The sequence below is a fragment of the Pelecanus crispus genome, chromosome 15, assembly GCF_030463565.1.
Source record: "Pelecanus crispus isolate bPelCri1 chromosome 15, bPelCri1.pri, whole genome shotgun sequence".
Lineage (NCBI taxonomy): Eukaryota > Metazoa > Chordata > Aves > Pelecaniformes > Pelecanidae > Pelecanus > Pelecanus crispus.
In genome coordinates, this window is record NC_134657.1 from 8,243,043 (window position 1) to 8,267,029 (window position 23,987).

At 43.1% G+C, this 23,987-nt stretch overlaps 1 protein-coding gene across 2 annotated transcripts in view; it reads left to right on the forward strand.

The window, feature by feature from the left end:
* Nucleotides 1-23,987, forward strand: part of SKI (SKI proto-oncogene) — a 114,989-nt gene that overhangs the window by 27,367 nt on the left and 63,635 nt on the right. The window contains exon 2 of one of the 2 annotated variants that reach the window (XM_075721683.1): nt 1,375-1,481. The exons of the other annotated variant lie outside the window; for it this stretch is intronic. Coding sequence (XP_075577798.1) covers nt 1,375-1,481 — 107 coding nt within the window. The remainder of the gene's footprint in view (nt 1-1,374; nt 1,482-23,987) is intronic. 2 annotated transcript variants of the gene reach the window in all.

The window sequence follows — 23,987 nt, forward strand, 5'->3', positions numbered from 1 at the left end:
TATAGCAAATACTTTGCTTCCCTGTTTAAAACACAAGTGCGCTGATTAGCACTTCTTCTCTGTATTTGTGGCTGACTTTTCATGTTGTCATATTTGTACTTGCAGTGAGATATGTGTGTCACTTAGCACCTGATTCTCCTAGTCGCACAGCTTTCATCAAAAGTATCTTTTTGTGAAGTACAGAAGATACTTTCCAATATGCTTATATGCATTTCACGGCACTTCTGCATTAACTTTCTACTCAAGTGACAAAGGGAGTTTAGTGTAAATGAGAAATAGTTTGTACACTTCTTACTAGGAGTAATATTGCCTCGAGAGCAGCACTCATAGCAGTGCAGATGGTTACTGGAAGGGTCTCATTCTGGTTTGAGATGGAAGCTTTACCTTTGAAAGCAAGAGGGGAATTTGAATATGGGCGATTACTCTATATTGAATGTGCTTTCTTAATTTGTAAAACACTTGAAGGTACACTGGTGTGAATGGTGCTATAAAAGGGTAAGTCTGTGGCATTAAAAAAGGAATTTTGCAAATTTCTGTTCTGTGAGAGGGCTGCTTCTAATGGAATTAAACTGTTTAGTTGAAACGGTTCTTGTTTGAGAAAATTAGAAGGGCTTCATTCCTGTCGTAACAGAACTGGGTCGCTGTCTTTTAACTGGGTCATAGGAGTTTCCAGCACGGGAGGCCTCTTGCCATGTTTGGTGCGGGTGAAGTATTGGAACAGCCCAGTCCTGCTAAACTCTTACCGCAAGGTGTTAGGCTTTCTGCCTGAAGCAGCTGTGAGGAAACTGCCTGCCCTCCGAAGTGCAAGGTACTGCCTTTACAGATGCCTTCTGGCAACTTCGCTGGAGCCTGGGCCACTTGGTCTTTACTGCTACGCATCTGAGCTGGGCCAGAGACGTGGAGGTCGAGCCTGTCCAGGTTAGCCCTGTGTTTTGGCTTCCGTTGCGGCCAGAGCCTGTCATGTACTTCACTGGAGGAGAGGAAAAATGCAAATATATGGAACGGTGGCTTGAGTGCTCTGGGCCCTTTCAGTTGGCTTACCTATTTCAACGAATCCTGCTTTAAAAATACTGCGTTAGAGTAACACTGCGTGAGGGTGGCTCCCACCCTCACAGCACAGCCTGGGAAGGCTTTAAGAGCTGCGGAGCAAACCCCCTCTCATTAGGGAAGGAGAGAGAGTCTCCCCTGTTCGTCTGCGTTGTGTGAAAAGAGGCAGTGTCTAAAAACCAAAACAAAAAACCCCGCAGCACAACAACTGGCCTCCTTCCACGAGCTAGCCCTGTTTGCAGCCTGTCCGCCACGGCACCGGGGCACGGTCTGTTGTTGAGAGGCTGCTCTTGTGCGTACATAAAGCCTTGTGATTTGTGTGCAGAGCCGAGGCTCCGAGAGTTCAGCTCCGCTGGAACAAAATGTTCACGACAATGCAGTGGGATCCAGCTGGAGGTTTAGCATTAATGCAGTGTCAGCCAGATGGAAATGAGGTGGAGAGGCTCGCGGAGGGCTGGGGGATGGGGAACCTCGTCTCTTTAGAGGGAAACGAAAACAATAGTAACTCTGAAATACATATTCACATGTATCTATAGTGTTAAATGCTAGCTATGATAGGCATGTTCTCATTCAGCTTGGTGCCAGGAAGATGTCAGTTGTGCTTTGTGTGTGGCTGATGCAGTAAATAGGGCAGAGACTGCTCTCCGTGAAAAGCCCGTGTAACTCCACTGGTTCGGGATGTACACTGACATAACTAGAGCGTAATTTGCTCATTGCCTATGATTTTCGAAAGACCCTAGTGAGTTTGCGTGCACTTCTGGACATGCCTGGTATTGGCCTGCTTTTCAGAAAATACCAAACACATACGTTCTAAAATTACCAATATTGAAAGATACAACTAACTTTTTCAAAACTCTAGAATTTCTAGATGGAACATGAAGCTGCTAAGCAGTGATAGCCCAAATTAATCCTTTCTGACACCTTTCATTTCTGCTGATGTGAATGGAAGTGCTGAGGGATAGCTGAGTGCAGAGCAAGGTCCATCAAATTTTTCATCCTCTTTTTACAGGATTGCTTTGTTCTTTGAAATGGCTGTGATGGGGTAAGGCATCATCTGTTAGAGTAAGATGATAGTGAAATGAAGCTTCCAACTCCTATTTGTGCATGTCGATGCAGATGAAGTTTTAGATATCTCTTTGCACTTGATGCCAAAATTTGATACGATGAAAGTAATTTCACATTAGTAGTTCCTCTGAAGAAAAATCTGTTCTGTGTCATCTGTTGCTTGCCATACAAGACTGGAAATTGTAAACTCCACCGAGCCTCTGGAAAATCTGTAGCTGTGTGACCATGGAGAAACAGGGACCATTAAGTTCATATTTTCTGTAGTTGAGTCGTGGTGGTTCTGTCCAGGAGTGTTGAACGAAAAGAAAGGAGGGGGAGGAAAAAAAAACCCAACCCCAAGGTAACTTTCTTCTGTTCCATGTTTCTCAGGCATACAGCTGCTTTCTTGAGATAAAGCAAAATATTCAGCAACCTACTCTCCTTCACATCTTGCTTTAAATAAGCCAAAATCCATGGTGTTCATCTCGGGATATTTGAAGGAACTTGCTGGGTGGCTCTTCTATGGAGCCACAGAGGCTGTTCATATTGTTGGTCTCTCTCTTTTTCTACTGGTTTCCCATTTGAACTGAGCAAAAGCAGAACTACCTGAATGCAGATTCAAAGAGACAGTTCTGCTTTCACAGAAAAAGGATTCAGCAAGAAAGAATCTCTCCTCCCCCTCTTTTATTGGCGTATTTTGCTCTTTCCTCTTTAAAAGGAGAGGTCAGCAGGTTCTAGTGAAATCTACTTGTAAAGATTGAGAAATACTTCATGGTCCATTCCTGTAAGCAGTCTTGGTTCAGCAATAACTTTTAGAACATCTCTGGAAGTGCTGTGGTGTTCTAGCCGTGGTTCAGGGCCCCTCTGAGTAACATCAAGTATTAATTTAACGTCACAGAGCCTGGATGGCTGCAGCTGGATGGGCAGTGGTACAGCGCTGCTCTCCGTCCTCTGAGGAACATCTTCGTGGAGAGAACACTTCCTACATGTAATAAAGGAAAAACGCTTAATATAAGAAGAATGAGGAGAGGAAGCACAGTGGTACTCCACTTAGTGACCTTGTCTAGGAACGATCAGTAAGCAAGAGATGTATTCTCTCTTCTGGAATATTCATAGGTCATTCTCCAAGGGACTGAAGACTTGCAGTATTGGAGTTGGCTGCGGTCATGTGTTGGATGCTGAACTGGTAATTAAATTACCCACAGCACAGGGCCCTGGCTAAAGCCTTTAAAAGTGTTTAGCACTCTTTCATCTGTGCCCTAGTATCTTCTGGGAGCAGCTTGCAATTAAAGTCAGGTACTGATGGAAACTGTTGAGGCTCTCAAACAGGGCGATACTAGTAGTAGTAAAAAGCCAGCAAACTCAGTGATTTACTGGTGGCGGGTCAGTGCTGGGAAAGCCTGTGCCCCTTCTTTAAAAATCCCTTTTAAAGTTCTCTCAAACATGCAGTTCCCAGGCGCCCATTCACTACTCATTTAGAGAATGAATGTCTCCCTTTTCTCCTCTTCTGTATGTTCCTGTGGTCTGCGTGATCGTAAGTTGCATTGCTCTGCTCCATTTTCCACTGCCTGTGGCTTCCAGGCTTTTGTGTGGCTTCTTTAGAATTTCACAAGTACATCACAAGATGCTATTTTGGGTCGCTCCAGGATGAAGAGCACTTAAGATCTTCAGAATGCCCTTTGCCATTTTCCATTAAGATCGTGGAGATACTCAGAAAACAAAATTAATAAACCAAAATTCTTGGTAAATCTTAGTCCAGCCTGTTCACTTTTACTTGCATAGATGAGTTCAAAAGGTGTTGGTTGGTGGGGTTTTTTTCAGAGTTTATTTTGATCCTGGCATACAGTTTTTCCAGATAGATAGCTCTTTTGCTCCCTGAGTCAGGAGCGTATACTTAATCAGCCACAGAATTAAGCGTGTATCTCGGTCCCTCAGACAGTGTTTCTTAAACACTGTAGTTAGGCAAAGGAGCCGGGCCAAGCAGGAATAAATATGCTGTTGGGTTTTTTTTTGGTTTGGGTTTTGGGGTTTTTTTGGGTTTTTTTTTTTCCCCCTATCCGGGGACTTCCTGATGACTGTGAATGAGGGATGCTTCTGATACGTCTGAACATTTAGTGGGCTATATTTCGTTAGGGTGTCTCGGCTCTAATATACAGCAGAGGCTGTACTTTACTCCTCTATGAAATGTGTCCCTCCTTACGTTTGTGGTGCCGCTTCTTTGGAGTAGGGTGGCCAGCTGATAACGAGCACTGCTTTTGAAGGGCAGGCCCATTACATCAGAGCGTGCTGGAGGAGTACCTGCCTGTAACCGGCTAAGAGGAACCTGTTGGCAAGAGCGCCCAAGAGCGCCGTCGCATTCGTCGTGCTCGTCGTGCCGCATTCCTGCCGGTCCCCGCTCCTGCGCGAGGCGTAGGTAACTGTCTCCGAGGCAGAAGAGGGGTCACTTCAGGTGGCTGTTTTCATCTGGTGGCGTCTCCTCTCCTCTCTAACGCTGTCTGGAAGGATTTCCTAGATTCTTTTTCAAAAGGAGAGGCCAGGCACGCATGCACTTTCGCAGACGCACACGGTGCTGGCTGCACCGGGATTTAAGGGCAAATGGAAGCCAGGGCTGTGACAGGAGGCGTGATCGGGAATACAATCCTTTCACAGTGCTTTACTTTTGCATGTAAAGAAACTTCTGTGTGCTCAGCATTCAGATTCACTGCCCCGGTGACATCACACGCTGTCAGGGCTGCAGTTACAGCAATACCACCAGCAGTGCTTTGCCTTTCCTGCTTAGTTTGCCTGAGACTATTAGAATCATTTACATATGTTAAACAGCCATTGTGTGACCCTGTGACAAAGAGTTTTATTTTATCTGCTCCTTCGAGGAGTAAACTGAGATAGAGAACGACCTGATGGCTTGTCTGTGGCCACACAAGAAGTTATCTGGTGGACCTGCAATTAGAACCCTAGAGTCCAGGCTCTGCTGTGTCCCGATGACTTGATAAGCTCTTCCTCCTGGCACGCCGCCCGGGACCCGTGAGTCTTCACCTCCAGTGTGGTGTTCTGACCTCACTGTTGTATCTCCAGACCTGAGAATAAAAGCTGGGTGTCATGACTACCAGTCTCTTGTTTTAAACGGCAAGCTGCAGTGTGAGTGCCCGGAGGAAGCGGTGTAGTCAATGGGGAGGTTGACCTGCCAGCTTCCACGGAACCCGTGCAGCCTCAGATTAACAGAGTGTAGACTTCGTAGCTGCCCTGGGACTTAATTCCCTCCCTAGACACTGCTAGAACTTTTTGGATTGCTTTGATCAGTACTGCTCTAGATAAGTGCAGGTATTCTTCCTTCCCCCTCCCACCCTTTCAATTTTTGGGTTTTCAGCTTTGGGATACTTCCTTGGGGTCTGATTTCCAGAAGATGAATGCCCTGCACTGTGAAAATAGAGACCTACTAAAATACCTCAAGGAGAATATCCAAACATAGAGGTTCCCCAAATCACTCATCATTTTAGGAAATGTGGATTCTTTCTATGTTATTTTACATGCACCCCACTTAGGGTTCCCTATCAAGCAATTGTTACGTGCTCTTTGCATGCTTTTTGTAAGGATGGTTATCAAATACAGTGAAAATAACCACGTTGACGGTATTGCATGGTCTTACCGCCTGTGCTGAATGTCCCAGATGAACCTTGATGAATGTGACAGCTAACTTGAGAAAGACTGCATAGTGGGGGGAATATCATTAAGGGTATGGATTAGGACAGTCAGCTGTACAGCAGTCATCGCTGTGGTTAGGAGGATGATGAGACACTTAAAAAGGAGGTGAGAAAGAAACTAATACCAGACTTATGTCAAAAAGCTTTTCTTTTAAAATAATTTCCATGCTTTTGATGGGATTCTCTGTTGGAGGCAATGTTACTTTCAACTCATCTTCATGTGTCTGTGCTGGCATTTCTGATAACTATCTAAATAATTTAAAATTTTATCTTCATTTCTGTGTGCTAACTTTGTATGGATTCTACCATTTTGGTAAAAAGTGAAATACACAAACACTTTAGAGATTCACTAAGATAAGAGAACCCGAGGTAACATACAATTTACATTGTTTTAGATAAATACACGCTTTATTGACATTTACGAGACTGGAGAAGAAAAAAAACAGGTATTTTTAAGAGGTGTTTTTTGTAGTGCACAACTAGGTGCAATTAATCTAATCTCTCTTTCGTCTTTTATTTCTTCCCTTCTTCCTCACAGTCATTTCCCAGGGATAAAAATAGATGTTATGCTATTTCACTTTGGAGATCCCTGTTAACAAAGATATAAAGGAAGCTTTGTGTCGTGTGTTGGGATGTAGGTTTTTCTCTTAATGGACCACAAACCTTAAGTAACCGTTCTTCCTTAAAAGGCTATTGGGACCAGTCAAAAGTTAGGATGAAATACCATGCATATATATATTTTTGGGTTGTACGTGAGCAGTATAAGGACTCTGCTCTGCAAGCTCTTTTATGGTTCCTTGCCATATAAATTGGCACATGAAAGTCCAACTGATGTCAGCTGGAGTTCTAAGTCAAATTTTGGGTTTTTTTTATAGCTGATACCATTAACATAACTCCAGGAACACCTAGTCCACAGTTAGGAAAGTTTAATCTTCAGAGCTGCATTGTTCCATGTGCTCCCTTAGCATGCCTTTGCATGGGCTGACATGCAGCTGTAACCACTAAACTCTTAACCAGGTGGCAAAATTCCCAGGAAACCCAGAATTTCATGAACTCCATGAACAAAAAATTGTGAAAGGTTAATGTATATCTGGTAGTTTTAGGCAATATACAGCTCTGGTTTTGCATGAAGCGATCATTTCTCTCCCTCTGTGGCACATCTGATGTCTTGCCTCTGGGCCTGCCCCAGTTCTCCCAGTCATCGCCTGATCTGTGTGCTGTTCTTGGTGGTGGTTTGCTTGTTTGTTTTTCTTGTACCCATTTGAATGCATGCATGTGGACTTTGGCAATGTTGTACTGTCTTTACAGGTGAGATAGCAAATGCAACGTTCAGAATTCTCCTTTCCCCAACACTTCAGCAGACAGCTGGAGCAAGGGGTTACAGTCTGCTGGAGTGGAGCTTTTTAGTCAGTAGCAGAAGAAAGATGTACCTTAAAGGAAATCCATATTCCGCCTTTGGCCTGGTGAGATCTTGGAAAGACTTACTGTTGCCCTCTGTACACACAAAAAACTTAGGCAGGATCCTGTTTGGTAACGTGGTGCCTCTTTGAAGACGTAGAAAACCCAGAAACCAACCTCAGTGTAGGAGAAGGAAGATGAAAGTTTGGAGGACTATCAAAATGCCCTGAGCTGCATGCAAAGTAGAGTTTCTTAGGAGCGTAAATTACAGGGGGGAATTAAAGAGCACTAGATTGACACAACACCATACTCTTTCCCATATACAGCATTTCTTTGTAAAACGGAAATTGTGTTTAGCTCTGGTTTCCCCCCCAAACCGTACTCCACGTTTGTGTGGGAGAAGTACCTATATGGCCTTGCATGTTTTGAGAGCTTTCTGCAGAAACGTGCTTTGCAAACTAGTATTTATTTTAATGAAAGATGCTTATGGTATGTTACTTTACAGAGAAGACGCTGAAGGAGATACTTGACTATTTACCTGAAACTCTTAATTATAGCAAGAATTTACTGTAAATAAACCGAAACTTTACATATCTTGCTTTATAGTAAGCCTTGAATTCACATTCCTTTCCTCTAGTTCAGCTGTACATAGTTTGACTGGCTAGTGTTCATTCTAGGTTAACTGGGATGATCTGTCACTTTGTTAAAACAAAAAATTAGGAATTTACACATAGACCGCTAATTTTTCTTTAAGGCAGTGAGTCCAGTTGTGTTCAGGCGCCACTATAAAAGGTGTCCACATTCCACATAACCCTTTCTCAAAATGTTTCCCAGCAGTGTTAATTAATTTTAAAAAAAAAAAAAAAAAAATCCCCCCCGGTGTTAACTTATTTATAGGTGAAGTGCATGTTAAATTCAGTAAATAACTTCCTGCATTTTTATAAGTATTTGAAAAGTATCAGACTCTTTGGCAGTATTGGACGGATTCATGTGGTCTTTGTTTAGTGCTGGGATGTAAGTTACATGCATGCAGTAAGTAAGAGGGATGTATCAGCCCTTCTGCTGACCAGATGTTAGATGAAAAGAAAAACAAAATACAAAATCCTAAACCAAAAATGGTAGAAAAAAGGTGTACTAAGAATTTACTTTTCAGCTCTATGTAGGTTTTACAATGAATAGCATGAGAACTCAGCATGGCCAAAATAATATGTCTTTTGTCATAGGAGGGAATAAAAAGAACTCCATCATGGGAACAGAATTAGAAACCCTTTCGTTTTTCTGGAAGCAGGGAAAGGGGAAGAGCCGAAAAAGATGAAGCTGAATTTCCCAAAGAACTCAAGGCTCATTTTTAAGGCAAAGAAATTCTCCCTTCCAGAACAATGCGTACCCCTAAGAGAAGAGACTAGCCAAGTATATTCAGTCCCAAGTGGAACAGTTGGGAAACCGTGCTCATGTTGTTCTGGTTCTGCTCATTATTGAATATTGAACTACACTGACCATTAAACTGATTGCTTTCTGGGACTCATTCATGAGTTATTTACAGTTTTAATTCTGTTGTATCAAACCTACAGAAATCTGTTTGAAGTTGTCTGATCTAACATACCATGCACCTGTATGGTTTGTTTTGGTTTTGTTTTCTTCTGTTCTGTGAAGGACTCTGGTGTGTTATCTTGAGGATGCCTGCTAACGTTTGGGCTTGTTATTTAGCAAGAGCAAGATCAGGATCACAAGGAAAAGAGAAGTAATGAGTATTGCAAAGTCTTTTGGGACTGTGTCTTGTGTAGAAAATTGTATCAGACCAGGATGAATCCATGCAAGAAAAATAAAACTTAAATCATGATTGAACCTGAACAAATCTGCATGTAAATAAGAAAATGCACCTAACCCAACCCTAGCTACTCATTTTGCATGTGTGGCTTCCTGCTAGCGTTGGTGAATCTGTGCTACTGCGTTACAATCATGTACTGTACCACACTCCATGAACAGAACAGCTGAGGGAGAAGAGGGAGCAGTAATATCTAGCTGAAGTATGAGAGGGGAACCCATCCCCTAATTAAATCTAGGTGGCAAAAGTTAAGATACCTTTTGAGTTATCTGTCTCTGCATTTCCTAGTAAAGTTCATGAGAAGGTACAGATGTGTGTAATTGAGAGAGGCATGGAGTTGAGGCTTTCTCTGGTTTTGAAAGGCTGAATTCTTTTCTTTTTCATTTTCTTTCTTTCTCCCCCTCCGCTGCTCATTAAAAAGGTGCTATTTGTGGTCATTAGGAGGCACCCAGAGCAATTAGGTCCAACTGACCTTCGTGATAGCTATTCAAGACAGAAGCTAAAGCAGGATTGTGTTGTAAACAACAACAGAAAGGGGATCACACTAAACTTTATGGTGTGTTGGTATGTGGGGGGGAGATTAGAGGATGATGCAGTCAGCATCCCTGTAAATCTTATTTATCACTGATGTGGGGGAGGATACCATATCTGAGGGGAATCCTAGGACAGTGAGGTTGTGAACTTTGGGGTTTTATCAGTTAAAATGGCAGAGGGAGTAATGGAAGAAGGAGGGAATGAAATAACTGAGTAAGGCCAAGTGACTCAGCTCTGAGTGTGAACTGCTTGTGGGCTGGAGTTAGAAGGAAAAAAATACCTTATTAATTGTGGTATGTAAGAATGACCGTTCTGCGCATCCATCTGACCCAGTATCCTGACTCGGGAAGTGGACAACAGTAGACGCTGAAGGAAAGAGAAGAGACTAGGCTAAGCATTCCGAGATACCTCCCCCCATATATACTCCAGCCGTGTGGCTTATGGGCTTCCCGAGTTGGAAGGCATGTCTTGTGTTTAATAGCTGTAAGGGACCTTCCCTCCTTGCGTTTGTCAGCAGTCCGTTTTATCAGCGTTGTCTCCAGTGAAAAGCTAATTCTGATGAGTACCGGAATAGTCAATTTATATGCCGTCACTGGCATTTGCATTGCCATGCCTCATCATCAGCTGAGCTGTGGTAAGCAAGTGGCTGTACGGAGTCCTCGCCTGTTAGAGGAGGATCCGAAACAAAACACATTTGCTTCTATCACCCTCATGGCATTTGCAGTGGGGTAGTGCTGTGCCCACCCGCTGCCATGCAGATTAACTGGTGACAGTAGTTCCTTTAGTTTCATAATCCTGTCTGCCCCTGCAGGAAGAACCTTTGGTGTCCATGCTTTTTTAGCAACAAAGATCTATGCAGCTGCATTGATTGAAAGAAGCTGGGCTGATTTACAAGGACCCTTGAAACAGAAGCAGCATATAACACTGTTTAGGCGAGGAAATGTCCGGCGGAACATGGTTAGGATGTATCAATAACCAGATTTGTTAAAATGGAGTCATGGATGGATCCGCTGCCTCCCTACTGGCAATTCCTACTTCTCTGGAAAATGAGCCCACGAGATGTTTTGGGTTTTGGTGGGAGGTTTTCCATGTTGTTTGGTGTCTGCTTGGGAGAGATCAAACAATCTTTGTAGTGTGTTCACAAGTTGAATGGTTACAGCGATGGGTTAGAGCAAGAGGAAGAAAAGGATTCGGGGAAAAGAATCTGGGCAGTTACGGCGAAACAAGATGCGAGTTGTATGCAACTGAAGTAGAAATAGGAATATCTTCCCTCCCTGCCCTAGGCGCTGCAGCGTTGCTTCGTCTTAGCACAGGCAGGTGTGGCTGGAAGTCTGGAGCCTGCCCATGTGCGGAAACTGAGTGCAATGGGAAAAAAAAAAAAGGAAAGAGTCCAGTGTATCTTCCACAACAGCTCCCTGCCTGGGCTTTCTGTTGTAGAATAGATGACTGTATTCCAGAGCTCTGCTGTGGAAGCTCACTGGTCACTGTGGCATAAAATGCCTGTATCCTCTGGGGAGCCATTCTGGAATCGGTGCTGCAATTTTTTGTGCGTCGGCAAGCCAGTACCTTTAAAATTGCAGTTTTGCTTTACCTGTGGTGATCGTGTTCACGCGTTGAACAGCAATCAGGAGAAATAGTTGCAAAATGCTCCTAAGGCAGAGTGTCCCCAGCCCTTGTTTTGCATGGCAGTATCAAAATTTAAATCCGCTTCTTAGGGCAAGGAGAAAGCTCATCTGGAGTTTGCCTCTTAAGCATGTTATATACTTTTGGTACAACGTAAAATGTTTTTCGAATAGCTAACCTGCTGCTGATTCTAAATCTGGGTGTGAATTCCTTGCACGGAATTGAAAACGCACTGGTGCAAACGGGATCTGGTTCTTGAAGGTTTGAGGGTCCCCGCATCCTCCCGTGGTGGGGTGGGCAGAAAAAGGCTCGACCCTTCCAGCTTTATGTGGGGTCAGGCAGTCACTGTGGGTGGAAGAAGGCTCGCAGTAGAGTCCGCCATCTGGCAATCATAAAAGGAGTAATCAACATTTTTTTGAGGAGGATGGTGAGGAAACAAGCTGCAGACGATTGTCGTGAGATCATGGCCCTGCACAGACACCTTTATGACTCCTCTCTGCTCTGGTTGGGCGTCTGCGCTGCAGGTCAAAAGTTCAGGCTGTCCTCTCCCCCTTCTTCCTTCTTCCAGAGATGGGAATTGGGCAAGGGGCTGGAATGCCGAGAGGCTGTAAAATGGCTTGTCCTCGGCAGCCCCTCCTGCCCCTCTCCTTGCTTCTCCCGTGCCGCGGCTGGGCGGCGCAGGCTCGGGTCGCTGGAGCGCTTGGAGAGCAGTGGATCGGCACAGCGTGAACTTTGTGAAATGCTGTACTTAGATGAAGCGGCCAGGCAGCCTCCCAAACAATGAACTGGCAAGTTCAGGCTTTTCGGTTACTTTTTTTTTCTCCCCCCCCCCCCCCCCCCCGAACACAATTAGTAGCTTATAAAAGGTTGTTATGCCGCTGTACCAGACCTTGGAGGAAACCAAGAAGATGAAGATTTTGGAGAGCGCTGTTTAGCACAGAATATCTTTCCAAAAGAGCCGATGGATTGTCGGTAGAGCGCTCCTGGGCAGTACCGTCACAGGAGCAGGTGACATGAAAGGGGAGAGCAGGTCGATGATTCAGCAGATCTGGTATTTCTTTGAATTATACCACAGGAAAGTAAAAGCTGAAGTAACTCCATCAGGCTTTCCCTTCTGCGGACCTGCATGTTGTACACGATTACAGCTCCTCCCGCTCGCTGCTTCCCCAGTGCTGTAGCTTTAAAATTCCGGTTTGCCAGATGTGGCGGGAGCAACATCTGACAGGTATGCTTTGTGCGGCAAATGAATGCCGTAACTCTTGGGCCTGATTCTCCTGATAATGAAAATAAGGAGCGTGAGCGACTGCACCCATACATGCAGCTACACCCACTGCAGAATCAGTGGGCAGGCAGAATGAGCCTGGAAGTATTGTAACAACAACAAAATTCAGAGAGAAAGGTCTGAAACCAGAGCAAGTACCAAATACGAGGGGGGTTAGACTGTGAATATGGAACGTTTTTAAGGTGATAGATGAGCTTTTTCTAAACAAGAGACCTCAATTAATTCCTTTTTCTGAATAATAAAGACCATTTTAAAGCAGCCATACCTGGTTAATGTGACTCATTCCGTAAACTGCTTTTTCCCCCCACACAACACAGAACCTCCAGATTAACAAATGTGCTGGAATGCAGAATGCACATCTGGTCTGCATTACTGTGGGCCCGGCTGTAATCACATGGAGAAAGCTACCTTGGGTTTTTATGTAGAAATGTTTGTATTATACAAAACCCCTGTTGCCAAGCAATTTTTTATTAAAACGGCCAGTTTATGCTCAATATAGTGTCCTGCTGAGGAGCTCAGAATACCATGAAAATCTATGCACAGCTTCACTCCCATTGTTAAAGTTCCAGGGGCGGAGAGTAACCAGTGTACTAGGTGATGGGTGAACGTTATTTGAGTGTTTGTCCACACTAGCACTTTTCTTTTTGGTGTATCCCGTTGTTGCAGCCATCTTGACAGCCTTGCCTATCATAGTCGTAGTGGATTGCTAAGGAAGCTGGAATTATAACCAAAATTACATTTTGCCTGAATGCTGCAGCAGATCTGAATGACATGGAAATTAAAATATCACTACCTAGACTAAGCTAGTACTCCTGGTGGACCTCTAGTCTAAAAGTGGGGAATTAAACCAAAATGTATAGTAGCCAAGGGGAGCATGGCAGGGGTTAGTTTTGAGGGCTGGAGGGTTTCTAATGATGCATGGAAGATTAGAAATGCTTACTTTGAAATCCCAATTCTCAGGACATAATTTTAGAAGTTGCTTAGGATAATTCTCTTAGGGACTTAAAATGATTAAGATTTACCATGTGCTTTAAAGATGCTTCACATTGGAATACTGATCTGACCTGACTAGCAATGCTTTCCAGAACTTGAGTCTAAAAGTGTAACTATAAATCCAGAAGTTTGGCTCAGTGAAACTTGGGTTAATAAATATCCGTGAAACTTCTCACACACAACGCATCTTCATCTAGACATACTGGGGAGGTGTCTAGTAGTAGAAAGTTAGAAATAAATACTTAGCAAAACTCTATAGTTCTTTTATTACCATCCTGCAAGAGTTAGAAGAGTGGTACTCTTGGTAGATTAGGAAAACTTTGACGGCATTTTTCAAGAACTAAGACTCTCTTGAGTTAAGGATGTTATTTTGCATTTCCAACTTAAAGCATGCTTCACGAATTCTTACATAGAGTAAACCTTAACAAGTGGCACTAAAGGTCATAAGACAGGAAGGGGAAGAAGGAGGGCTGGTTTCTTAGCGTGGTGTCAGTCACAACTGTCTGCCGGAAAACCACAGAAACCTACCTTAATCTATGCAGACGTCCAGTCACAACATGCTTTGTTGGCCAAGTGTTTTTTCCTGTCTAGCAATTCTGCATGTCCTCATACAAAGTACTTTCTTCTCTTACCCACTGTGTCCAGTGGGAGACCTAGGAGCTGTTACAGAATGCGTGCAAGTTTATATCCTGCTCTGGCATAAATGGTCTCATTTATTTTGTTTTAAAATGCTGTTACATAGAAGAGCAAAGACTGATGCATAGGGAGGCTGCAGGCAGTTCATCTTCTTCCAGTGCCGTCCCCTTCATTTCGCAACAGGGGCATACTTGCACGCAGATGAAGGAAAAATTACACAGTTCTGTCCAGACTGGCTAGAAGAAATTGCATGGTTTTTTCAAATAGATGTGACAATCCTTGATGGTGTTTGTCACCATTGTGATTTGTGTGACTGTTGCCTTCAGTTTCAGTACAGCAAGGTGCGCCCTACCCTGGAAATCAGTCTGATCTTCAGGTGCTCCGTCTGCTCGCTTGCACGCGTGTGCACGGGTGGTGAAGCGCGCGGGGCGTGCAGGATGTTACTGCGCATCTGGAAGCGCATGACTTGCGTGCTGGTCGCTTGGCAAAAGTGTCTGTGGTTGAACGACGCTGGGGTATGGCATGTAAAGTGTCTGGAGGGCAGGACTCGTCCTGTGCCCACATCTTCAGAAAAACGAGCTTACCCTACTGTTACTCAGTTGTGCCTTAGGGGAAGACGCCTGCAGCGCTGTCTGCGGCGACTTGGTAAGTCCCAGCCTTGCTCTAAATATGGAAATGCGTGCTTTGGGACAGTAGACATTTCAAGAGTGCCGTATTCTTGTTTCAGCAATGGTGACCTAAGAACTGGCGTAGCAGACTAGATGTGTGGTTGATTGAGCGTAGTCTCTTGCTCAGAGTGCCTCGGTAGGTGCCACCAGGCACAGTTACTACAAAGGCACGCATCCGGTCATACCGTCCCAGATACTGCATGCAAATCCAGAACTTCCTGGCCCTTTTTATTATGTCTCCGTGGATTTTTCTTCCACAAATTCCTCTGATTGCTTTTGGAGCTTTTACAAGCTGTTGGCATCCACCGTATCTTGTGGCAATGAATTCCCCAGTTGTATTTGAGAGATGAAAAACATCTCCTTTTGTTTCTTCCCCATTTTACCAGATGTGTCAGAGAACCTTTTCTTCAAAAAAGTAGTGTTCACAGGCCCTTGCTTATTGTGCTTATAAAAGCTGCTGTGCAGTATTTTTAAAACGGTGGTTGAAATATTTTAACATTAATTTTAATGCTTGTATGGGATATAGGAAGTGCAAGCAAGGAGAAGAAAGAGTATTGTGTGCTGTTTAGCTTAACAGCTTGTGATAACAAGAACTCCTGTGAAGCCTACCTTAAATAAAGGAAGGGTTCAGATTTTTTTTTTCTTTTTTTTTAACCCAAGAGGAGAAAATAGTATTGCTAAGGACCCCAGCTGACACTGGAGCTCAGTGCAGGCTCTGGATATACATAAAGTGGTGAGCAGTTTGTAGGATCAGGTCCTAAGATTTTACGCATCTGGGATCCACAACATGCTGTGTCCACATGGAAAATCTGCGTAGTATTTAACCTAATGGGTGAATTTAAACTCATACAGCTAAGTCAGCGCAGCTGTACTTGGTATGGCTGCAAAGAGACCTGGTAAGAATGGTCTTTTTGTTTAGATTTGTCAGTTAGGAACATCTTAAAATTAAGTATAACCAACACAAAATATAAGTTCATTGCTCTTGACACCAGTTTAGTTTGAAACTAGTTCAGCTTTTCAGTGTAGAAATTATGTTGGTGTTCCCTTCCTCATGCACAGTTTAATTGCTCTCCTTTAAAGAGGAGGCTTAAATCTCCAACTGAGTGTATGCCAGACCCCTGACATGCATGACAATTGAACTGTGTCTTTTTCTGCTGGCTATTTAAAAACACCATTGGCATATAAAAATCACTTAAATTGAATGACTTGGCCTAGCTGAAAGTGATGTTACTTGCGAAGATAAAAATCAGGTAATATGAAGTTGCCTTGTTAGCATGAAACTGCATTTTGCCCTGATACTCCTATTACAGTGATGATCTTAAAAAAAAAAATTACCCCTGTTCTGTAACAGTAGTTTGTGCAGCTTATTAAATCCATATACATCCATGCAGTGAGGTGCTACTTTCCCTTTATTTATACTGAACTTGCTCATTATATTTAATTTTTTTTTTTTTTATTGCAGGAGCCCTGTTAGAGCTTTAGATGTACCACCTTTTTTGAACACATTTTCTTGGCACAAATTGGTGTGTTTTGTTGGTCTGTCACATCAAGCAATATCCTTGTCAGTGCCAACTAATTGCTATCAATCAACCGCTGAGCATGAAAGGCTGGTCTGAATGCGTATTAAAGCATGTTAAAAAGCACAGGACACCGGATTTCTTGTAAAATACGAGACTGGAAGGGTGGTTCTGTAGGAAATAGGCTGACACATCCACATTTTGCATTTAGGAGCTGCCATGCAGGTGGGTAGATGAAGCAGGCGTGAGTGATTTATGTCAGGATTTAGTGCTTGTCACTGGGGAGCGAGTGTGAAAGTGGTCAGGAAGAAGCCGTTCCTCCTCGATTGCGGTGGGGACCATCAGGGACCATCTGCTTGCTTACGGCTCTGCTGGCGTACTTGTTACCGATGGGATGGTGGCGTAGGGCAGCGGAGGAGTGCAGGTGATACTTCACGCAATACAGCTAAAATAATCCACTAGCATCCTACTTAGGTAATTTAGGGGATAATGGACTCGAGTCTGAGTTTTCCCCTCTTCTTAATTCATTTGTTTGCAGGCTCTTCATTTTAGTGTATGCCTGCCTCTTTGATTTTCTTGGCATCCGACTTGACATTTAAATTGCATATTAAGACAACAGTAGTTCGTAGCCTCCTTGTCCAGGGCTGCTGTTTTCTCAGCCTGCTTCGCTCGCTGGATCAAACCCAGGATCTCTTCAAAGGCTTGCGAGCACTAGGATACACTAGGATACACTAGGATACACTAGGATACACTAGGATACGGAGTTGCAGCCGCTGCGGCTGCCAGGGGATCTTCCCCCACGGAGCTGTCATGCCCGCTACCTTTGTGCAGATCCCAAGCTCCAAAGGCCGTAGCTCATGCGTGTGTGTGTTTATTACCTTCTGCTTAGTTCTCAGGAGGCCCATTCCATGACCGCCGTCGGTCCTGGCCAGGGCATCACGCAGGTCAGGGGCGTTATCTCTCTTTTTATGACTCTTGGATGGTTTTTTTAGGAGAAATACTCATTCTTTCTCTTCCTTACAAGCTCATTTGAAAGTTCTAGAAATAACGTTGGCTATCGATGTTTGAAGCATTTTTATTCTTTAAGAGAAGCTGTTTACCTTAATTTTAAAACAAGACAAAAACTTGAAAACCCAAAGCAATTGTGCGACTTCACAGCTGCCTAGAACAGCAGCCTAGGTGTAGGAGAAATAGCGGGGCTGAAAACGGGAGAACAGCTATGCATGGGTTTTGCCTCTCTCTTCTGACAACAGGAATGCTTCCTGCACCCAGTGAAGGACTTGCATACTACCGCTTGCTGATGCCCAGTACATTCACAAACCGTATCAAGGGCCCTCAGGACTTTTTTTCCCCTTGAAAATGTGAAACTGAATTCTGGGAAATGTGACTTGCTATGACAAGAGGAACAAAGAAAATACACCTAAATTCTGATGAGAAATGATCAGGCTTGGACAGAAGGAGCAAGAATCACGCTTGGGCCCCCCCAGCCTTTTGTTGCTCCCTCTGTGCTGGGTGGTGGGGTAGGTAAGTAATGCATATTTTGTGTCTTGTATTTAAATTGCGATGTTAGCTTTGGAAGATTCTTTCCAGATAAATGTCTTGCTTTCTGACTGGCAGGCGTGCTTTGTCCTTACTGTGACCTTTCTAAGGTGGAGCATATCTGCTGCTGTTTCATGGGGCATGCCTTGTGGTTTTGGGACTTCTGTAATACAAGTAGTTTAGTTCTGCCCCTCCCAATTTATTTAAAACAAGCAAACAAACAGAATGTAAACAAATGATCATTAAAGCGCTTGAACCACCAGAGCTGTGTATTATTCCTTCTTATTAGAAGACATCTGTCTTATCGTTCCTATGCATTGTAATCAAATTACATTTTAATTTCCTTGTAAACAGTATAGGAAAGTATTTTCCAAATGGATTCCTCTAGGGCTTTGTTGATAAGAGACTGTAACAAGGCATTTTCCTGCAAAAGTGTGGCAAAGCTGCTGTTTTCTGTTACAGAACTTGTATGTATCTTTAGAGAAATCCCTAAGAGCACCGATTGCTTTGCCCAGGTGGCCTGCTTGAGAAGTGTGTGTTCCCCAATTGCATATTAGCTTTCATAATTCACTGGTATTTCTAATCCATCACAGTCACTGTCTGAGAAAACCCCTGAAAAGTTTGTAGAAGGAGACCTGGTCTTTTGCTGAGGTAGCCTAACTAAAGGCATAATGGAAAATAGCCTAAATATTGAAATAGGTCTTTAAATTTCATATGCTACTTTAAAAACAGGCTGATGTTTTGGAATAGTGTATTTTCCTTAAAAATGAAAAAATACGAGACCCAAAGAGAAACATTTGCTCATCAAGTTGTGACAAAATTAAGGCTATGAACAGGCAGAAAAATGAAGTGTGTTTAATTAAGATAAGGATCTCCGTAGGAAAAGCAGAGGGATTATACTGCAGTTCCGGTTTTAATTTTTGCTTTCTCTTCTCATACTTCTAGGGAAACCTCAGTTGTCTTGATTAGAAACATTTGCTTTCTTTTTCAGTAAAGTTGTGCTTTGCAGATGTCATTGAAATAAAAGGTTTTGCTGAGATGCTGCGTAAAAAGCAGCGTTCAAGAGAGGAGAGAGGCACGTACTATATTAGTCCATACAACATTAGTGTTGTGGTATTTTGGTTTTTCGTTGTAACCCATTTTGTTGAGGAACATGGCTTCACGTCGGTTGACTTCAGGCCGCAGGGCTTGTCATATGGGCTTTTCTGGGGTTTACCACTACCAGATGAAGCTTTGTTTTCTGTATGCTTGAATTTCATATTTTTAAAGACACTAGTCCAGAAGTATTTAAAATACACTCCCCCCCCCAATTAAAATAAGGCCAACTTAGTCTGCCAGATCTCGACTTTCCTCCTTAAGCTCTCCTTTCGTTCGCAGGCTGGTAGTTTGTCGGCCCGGAGCCGCGCCTGACCGATCCGAGAGCTTCCCGGGTGCCGCGGTGGGGCTGCAGTGGAGTGAGTTGCTGTCTTCGCTTCGCAGCTCACAACCAAAGCTCAGCATCTTGGCCGCTACTGAGCTTTCCCCTTTTTGTCACAAAATGTTGAAAGTGAGGAAGTGGCTGTTTTTGGTTGTCCAAGTCCGAACCACCTCGGAGAGGCTGAGTTTCTGGGAAGCAGGTGCTGAGTGAATTCCTCGCTTTGCTTTGCTTGCGTGCGCGGCTTTTGCTTTACTTATTAAACCGTCTTTATCTCAACCCACGAGTTTTCTCGCTTTTACTCTTCTGATTCTCTCCCCCATCCCACCGGGGGGGAGTGAGCGAGCGGCTGCATGGCGCTGGGCGCTGGCTGGGGCTAAACCACGACAAGCGTACAGCGTTCCACAAATCGTTGTTCGGTCATTGCATACATTTTTAGTCATAGTTTATTTGTATTATGATAGAAATTGGAGGTAGTAAAGACAGAATAGATGTTCCCACTCCTGAGAAGTTTAGTACCTAAGCCCAGAGAAAACTAATTGGGTGCAGTAGATGGGTGGAGGAAGAAGAGCGAACTCCCCAGCATGCAGTGGTATATGTGTCGTAAAAACAACCAAAAATAGCCGCCAGTTTCCATTTGCTTGATTATCAGGCTGGAGCAATTTACAAACCGCAAAAAGCAGAAATGCCATTGTGAGCACGCTGGCATTGCGTCCCAGGAAAGAACGATGCTGCAGCATTCAGATCACATCAGATCTGCCTGTCACTCTTTGAGCATGGAATAGATCTGATTCCCAGCTGCACTTTCTGAGGAGATCTGAAAAAGGAAGGGTCACGGGGAGGTGTCCCTGTTGGCTGCATAACTAGTTGCAAGATTATTTGCTTTTTTGGTGTATGCAGTGACAAGCGCCTGGTCTGTATTTGTACACAACTTGAAAGCGGAGTGATTTGCATTGGATAGCATAGACACAAAAATGGACATATGGATTGTTTTGAAGGAAGTGAAAATTGTTTTGCTTCTGCAAACTGGTGCATTTAAAAATATGTTGTCCAAAAATTCCCAAACCTGCTTTTCCTTCACACAGTTCTGTGATAGCTTGTTTAAGGGTTAATATTACAGGCTTGAGTGACTTGAAGTTTTAAGAACCCTTGGAATGTGTAAAGAGGGGAAGGATTCCATAGATAAGGCTGAACTCTGAACTCGGGGCACAATCCAGTTTATACATTAATCTCCACCAATAAAGCAGCATCAGCTGTCTGAGTCTGGACACTACTCCTCCCGTTTAAGTTGTTCAAATAAAGTAAGTAGGCTATTACACCTGAGAAGAGGGCAGGGAAGGTGTATTGTGTTATTCTTGAGCTTTGAAGCACATAAAGTAGTAGTGTAAAAACAAAAAAAAATCAAGGAAGTGTTCTTCTGAGGTTGCATAGTCTATTCAGTCTCATGAAACAGTCCTCTTGCAAGGGAGCTGGTTTTGGTTTGTTTTTTTAATTAGACCATTGCTCTGACCACCGCCACCACTCCCCCCCGCCCATCTCTGTTCCTGCATATCTCAGCATTTGCAGTGTTGCAGATGGATGAATAATTATGTTAAAAATTGTACGAAGAGAATCAGGTACCTTTTTTTTTTTTTTTTTTTCTTAAATGTAATGTTTGTGCTTAATGTGACTGGGGAATGTATTTTACTCTAGCCAGCAACAGCTTGTCAAAGGCAGCAAAATGGAGTTGTGAAATAGCTAATCAGTGCAAGGGGTCCAGAGAAGCATTTCTGATGTCATTGGGAACTCCATCAGTGACTGCATTGTGCAGCTATGGAAGCAACAAATCAGGAGCTATCTGCTTCTGTGCAAGCAAGGAAGAGGGGGAGAGACAGACATGGATTGCTGCTACGCTTTCATTCGGAAATATTTCCACTTCAAAATGGTAAAAACCTGACTCGGACATGACTCCAAGTCCAATATTTTATCAGTAGAGGCCTGTTATTTAGTTTGCATGTTAACGTGCTTACCTTTTCGTGATTGTTATAGTTACTTCCTCCTAACTTCACCCCAGGTGAAGTTCTGAAGAAGTTGCCTGTGTAGAAAAACATGGAATGAGTAGATTTGTGTGAGTCTTATTTTCCCAGACACAAAACTTTGAATCTTTAAACATATGAACAAGACTGGTTGCTAGTCTTAAGTATTTTATGTGAGGAAGATATCTCTGAGGAGATTCTAGAACATAGAAAAAAAATTGTTTGTGATTGTAACACAGGAGTAGGATGAGACTTATCCTTGGGTCGTAGTTGTATCTTGATCCTAATGGTCATAGAGTTATCCCAGGGTATTTGAAATGCAGAATTACTAGCTATTTGAAAATCTGCAAGAAAAAAAATGAAATTACATAAAACTTTAAATCTAGGAACTTACATTCTTTTCTAAAAGTTGCTTGTGAATTTGGGTGGACTACCCAAGACAGCCTGTGAGCCTTGATTTTGAAGACAGTAATGACTGAGCAGCTGTTGAAAATTAGATCTCTCTGTCTTGATTTTAGGACCTGATTGTAGTTGAACTTCACTCTTGCCCCCCAGAAGTGAAGGCATGTAAAATCATAGTTTGTTCTCAAAATTTTAAACCAGTACTACAGGGACAACAAACTGTTATTTGGTCATTGTACCTGGAGCAACATCTTACGACTTTATTAAAATCAGGAGGTTGCTATGTCATTCTAATTCTCATTTACTCAATATCTTTCCTTTTTACATCATTCCAGCTGGTTTTCTGACCTAGGACATAATTTATTTTCTTACAGTCGGAGTATATTGTGATCTTAAGAACTGGGCACGGGCATGAAGGTCAGAACAATTGGTTTCTATTTCTGTCCGTTGCTGAGTGATGGACTCAAAATCCTTGCCTCTGTTAACCTATCTGCAAAAATGGAGATAATGCTGCTTATAGACTTACATGAAGCACTTAGAGGGTTATCTTTTTTGATAGGCTGCTTGTTAGAGAAGGATAAAATGGCTTGAGTGCTTGTGCCAAAACTAGACTGCACTGAACATTTGGGGAAATTGATTTTAATTTGAATTTTCACTCTTGCTGCTAGTGAAAGCCAGAAGGGAAGAAGTACTTCAAAAAGTAAGTCTCCTTAGCTTTTTTTTCTTTTAAGGCTCATGGAAAGCAGGAAATGCAGCAGTTCCCATGAAAGAAGTTCAACCCATGTTTTTAATGACTAAGGTTGGAGGATCACTGACAAGAGTGTAGTCTTATTTAAACCACGTTTCAAACCCTGCTACTACTGTTGAAGGACACAGTCCTATGAGGTGCAAAAAATACTCTATTTTGCCATTCCTTTTCAAATAGGGACTGCTCAGCACCCTGCTGATTTGAGCTAAGGCTCTTGCTTAGAAGACTCCTAATGAAAGGATTGGACTTTGAAGTGGAGACAAGACCAGGAAAAATACATTTAGGACTCCAAACTATACGGTATCTTTAAAGGGTATAGGGCAGCGATGGCAGTTTCGTCAGACGGAAGATTTATTGTTAAGAGATCATTATTATTAGTACCAGCTTCTTTTTAGTGCCAGACTGGGTGGTGATGTCAAGGGTTCACTATTCCCGATCTCTACAAATTACATATTTCAGAGAAGACTCCTGTGTCACAGTGGAATCGATGTTCATAGTTGCTGCGTTCTGGGGATGTGGGTAAAATCTGCTTTTTGCCTGCTTCCTGCTTTGCCCGTAGGAGCTCTTGCAGCCGGGTGAGGGTTAGAAGGGGTAGCAGCTGAGGTAAGGGAGTGTCTGCTCCGTTGCGTAGAAACCTGTCCCTTATCACCTGCCACCACTTCTTTGAAAGGTTGCTCAAGGTTTAAAGTTCTGGGTTTGAGTAATCAGTCCAGCGTAAGACCTTACAAAGGGAAACAATGGCTGAATACAGCGCTATAAATGCTGTCACTAAGGAAGTGGCTTGGTTTGTCTGAATTTACAGCCTTCCTGAGACAATCCAAAATGCACTGCTTGGATTCTGCCTTTAAAAGAAAAGTGTTCTCTTGGCTATATTTTTCAGCCCAGTTTCTGCCACCTTCCCCCCCCCCCCTATATTTTTTTTTTTTTTTTTAGCCACCATTTTCTTCCTATGCTTGTTCTCTCGGGGTTTTTTTGTCATTATATCATGTTTCTCAGTGGAGATGCTTTTTTTTTCCCCTTAAAAAAAAAAAAAAGCAGCCTCTCGTCAGAGGAATGTGCAAGCAGAGTACATTTAAGAGCCACATTCTGTGCTGCCATGGCAACCAGAGTTTTAAAAATGATACTGTCGGTGTTCCAAAATGATGCAACCTACAATGAACATCAGGAATAATTAAGAAAAGTAGTGTGTGCTCTATGCTCAAGAGGAGAAATGAAGAGGGGACCATTTCTCTATTGATTTTTTTTTTTCTTTGCCCCCTCCAAGTGACATTTACTGTTGTTTGGGATTTTTTTTTTTTTTTTTGCGCTGGTAATATTCTCACAGTGGTCAATGGCAGGTTTGTTAGAGACCTTAGCATTTTGCCCCTGAGTGGTTTTACAAGGTGGCCTGCTGGTGATACTGCTGAATCTTATCTATTTATTTACTTATTTTAATAACTGCAGTGCTGGGATGTAGCTCTGCTAGGTAATAAGGTTTGACCCGAGGGCCCGATGCTAGCCTTCTTCCAAGGCTTTCCAGTCAGCGATGGTATCAACAGCAAGGTATTCTTGTCACAGCACCTAAGCTCTGTCATAATCTAAAGGCCATGCATTTAGTATTATCC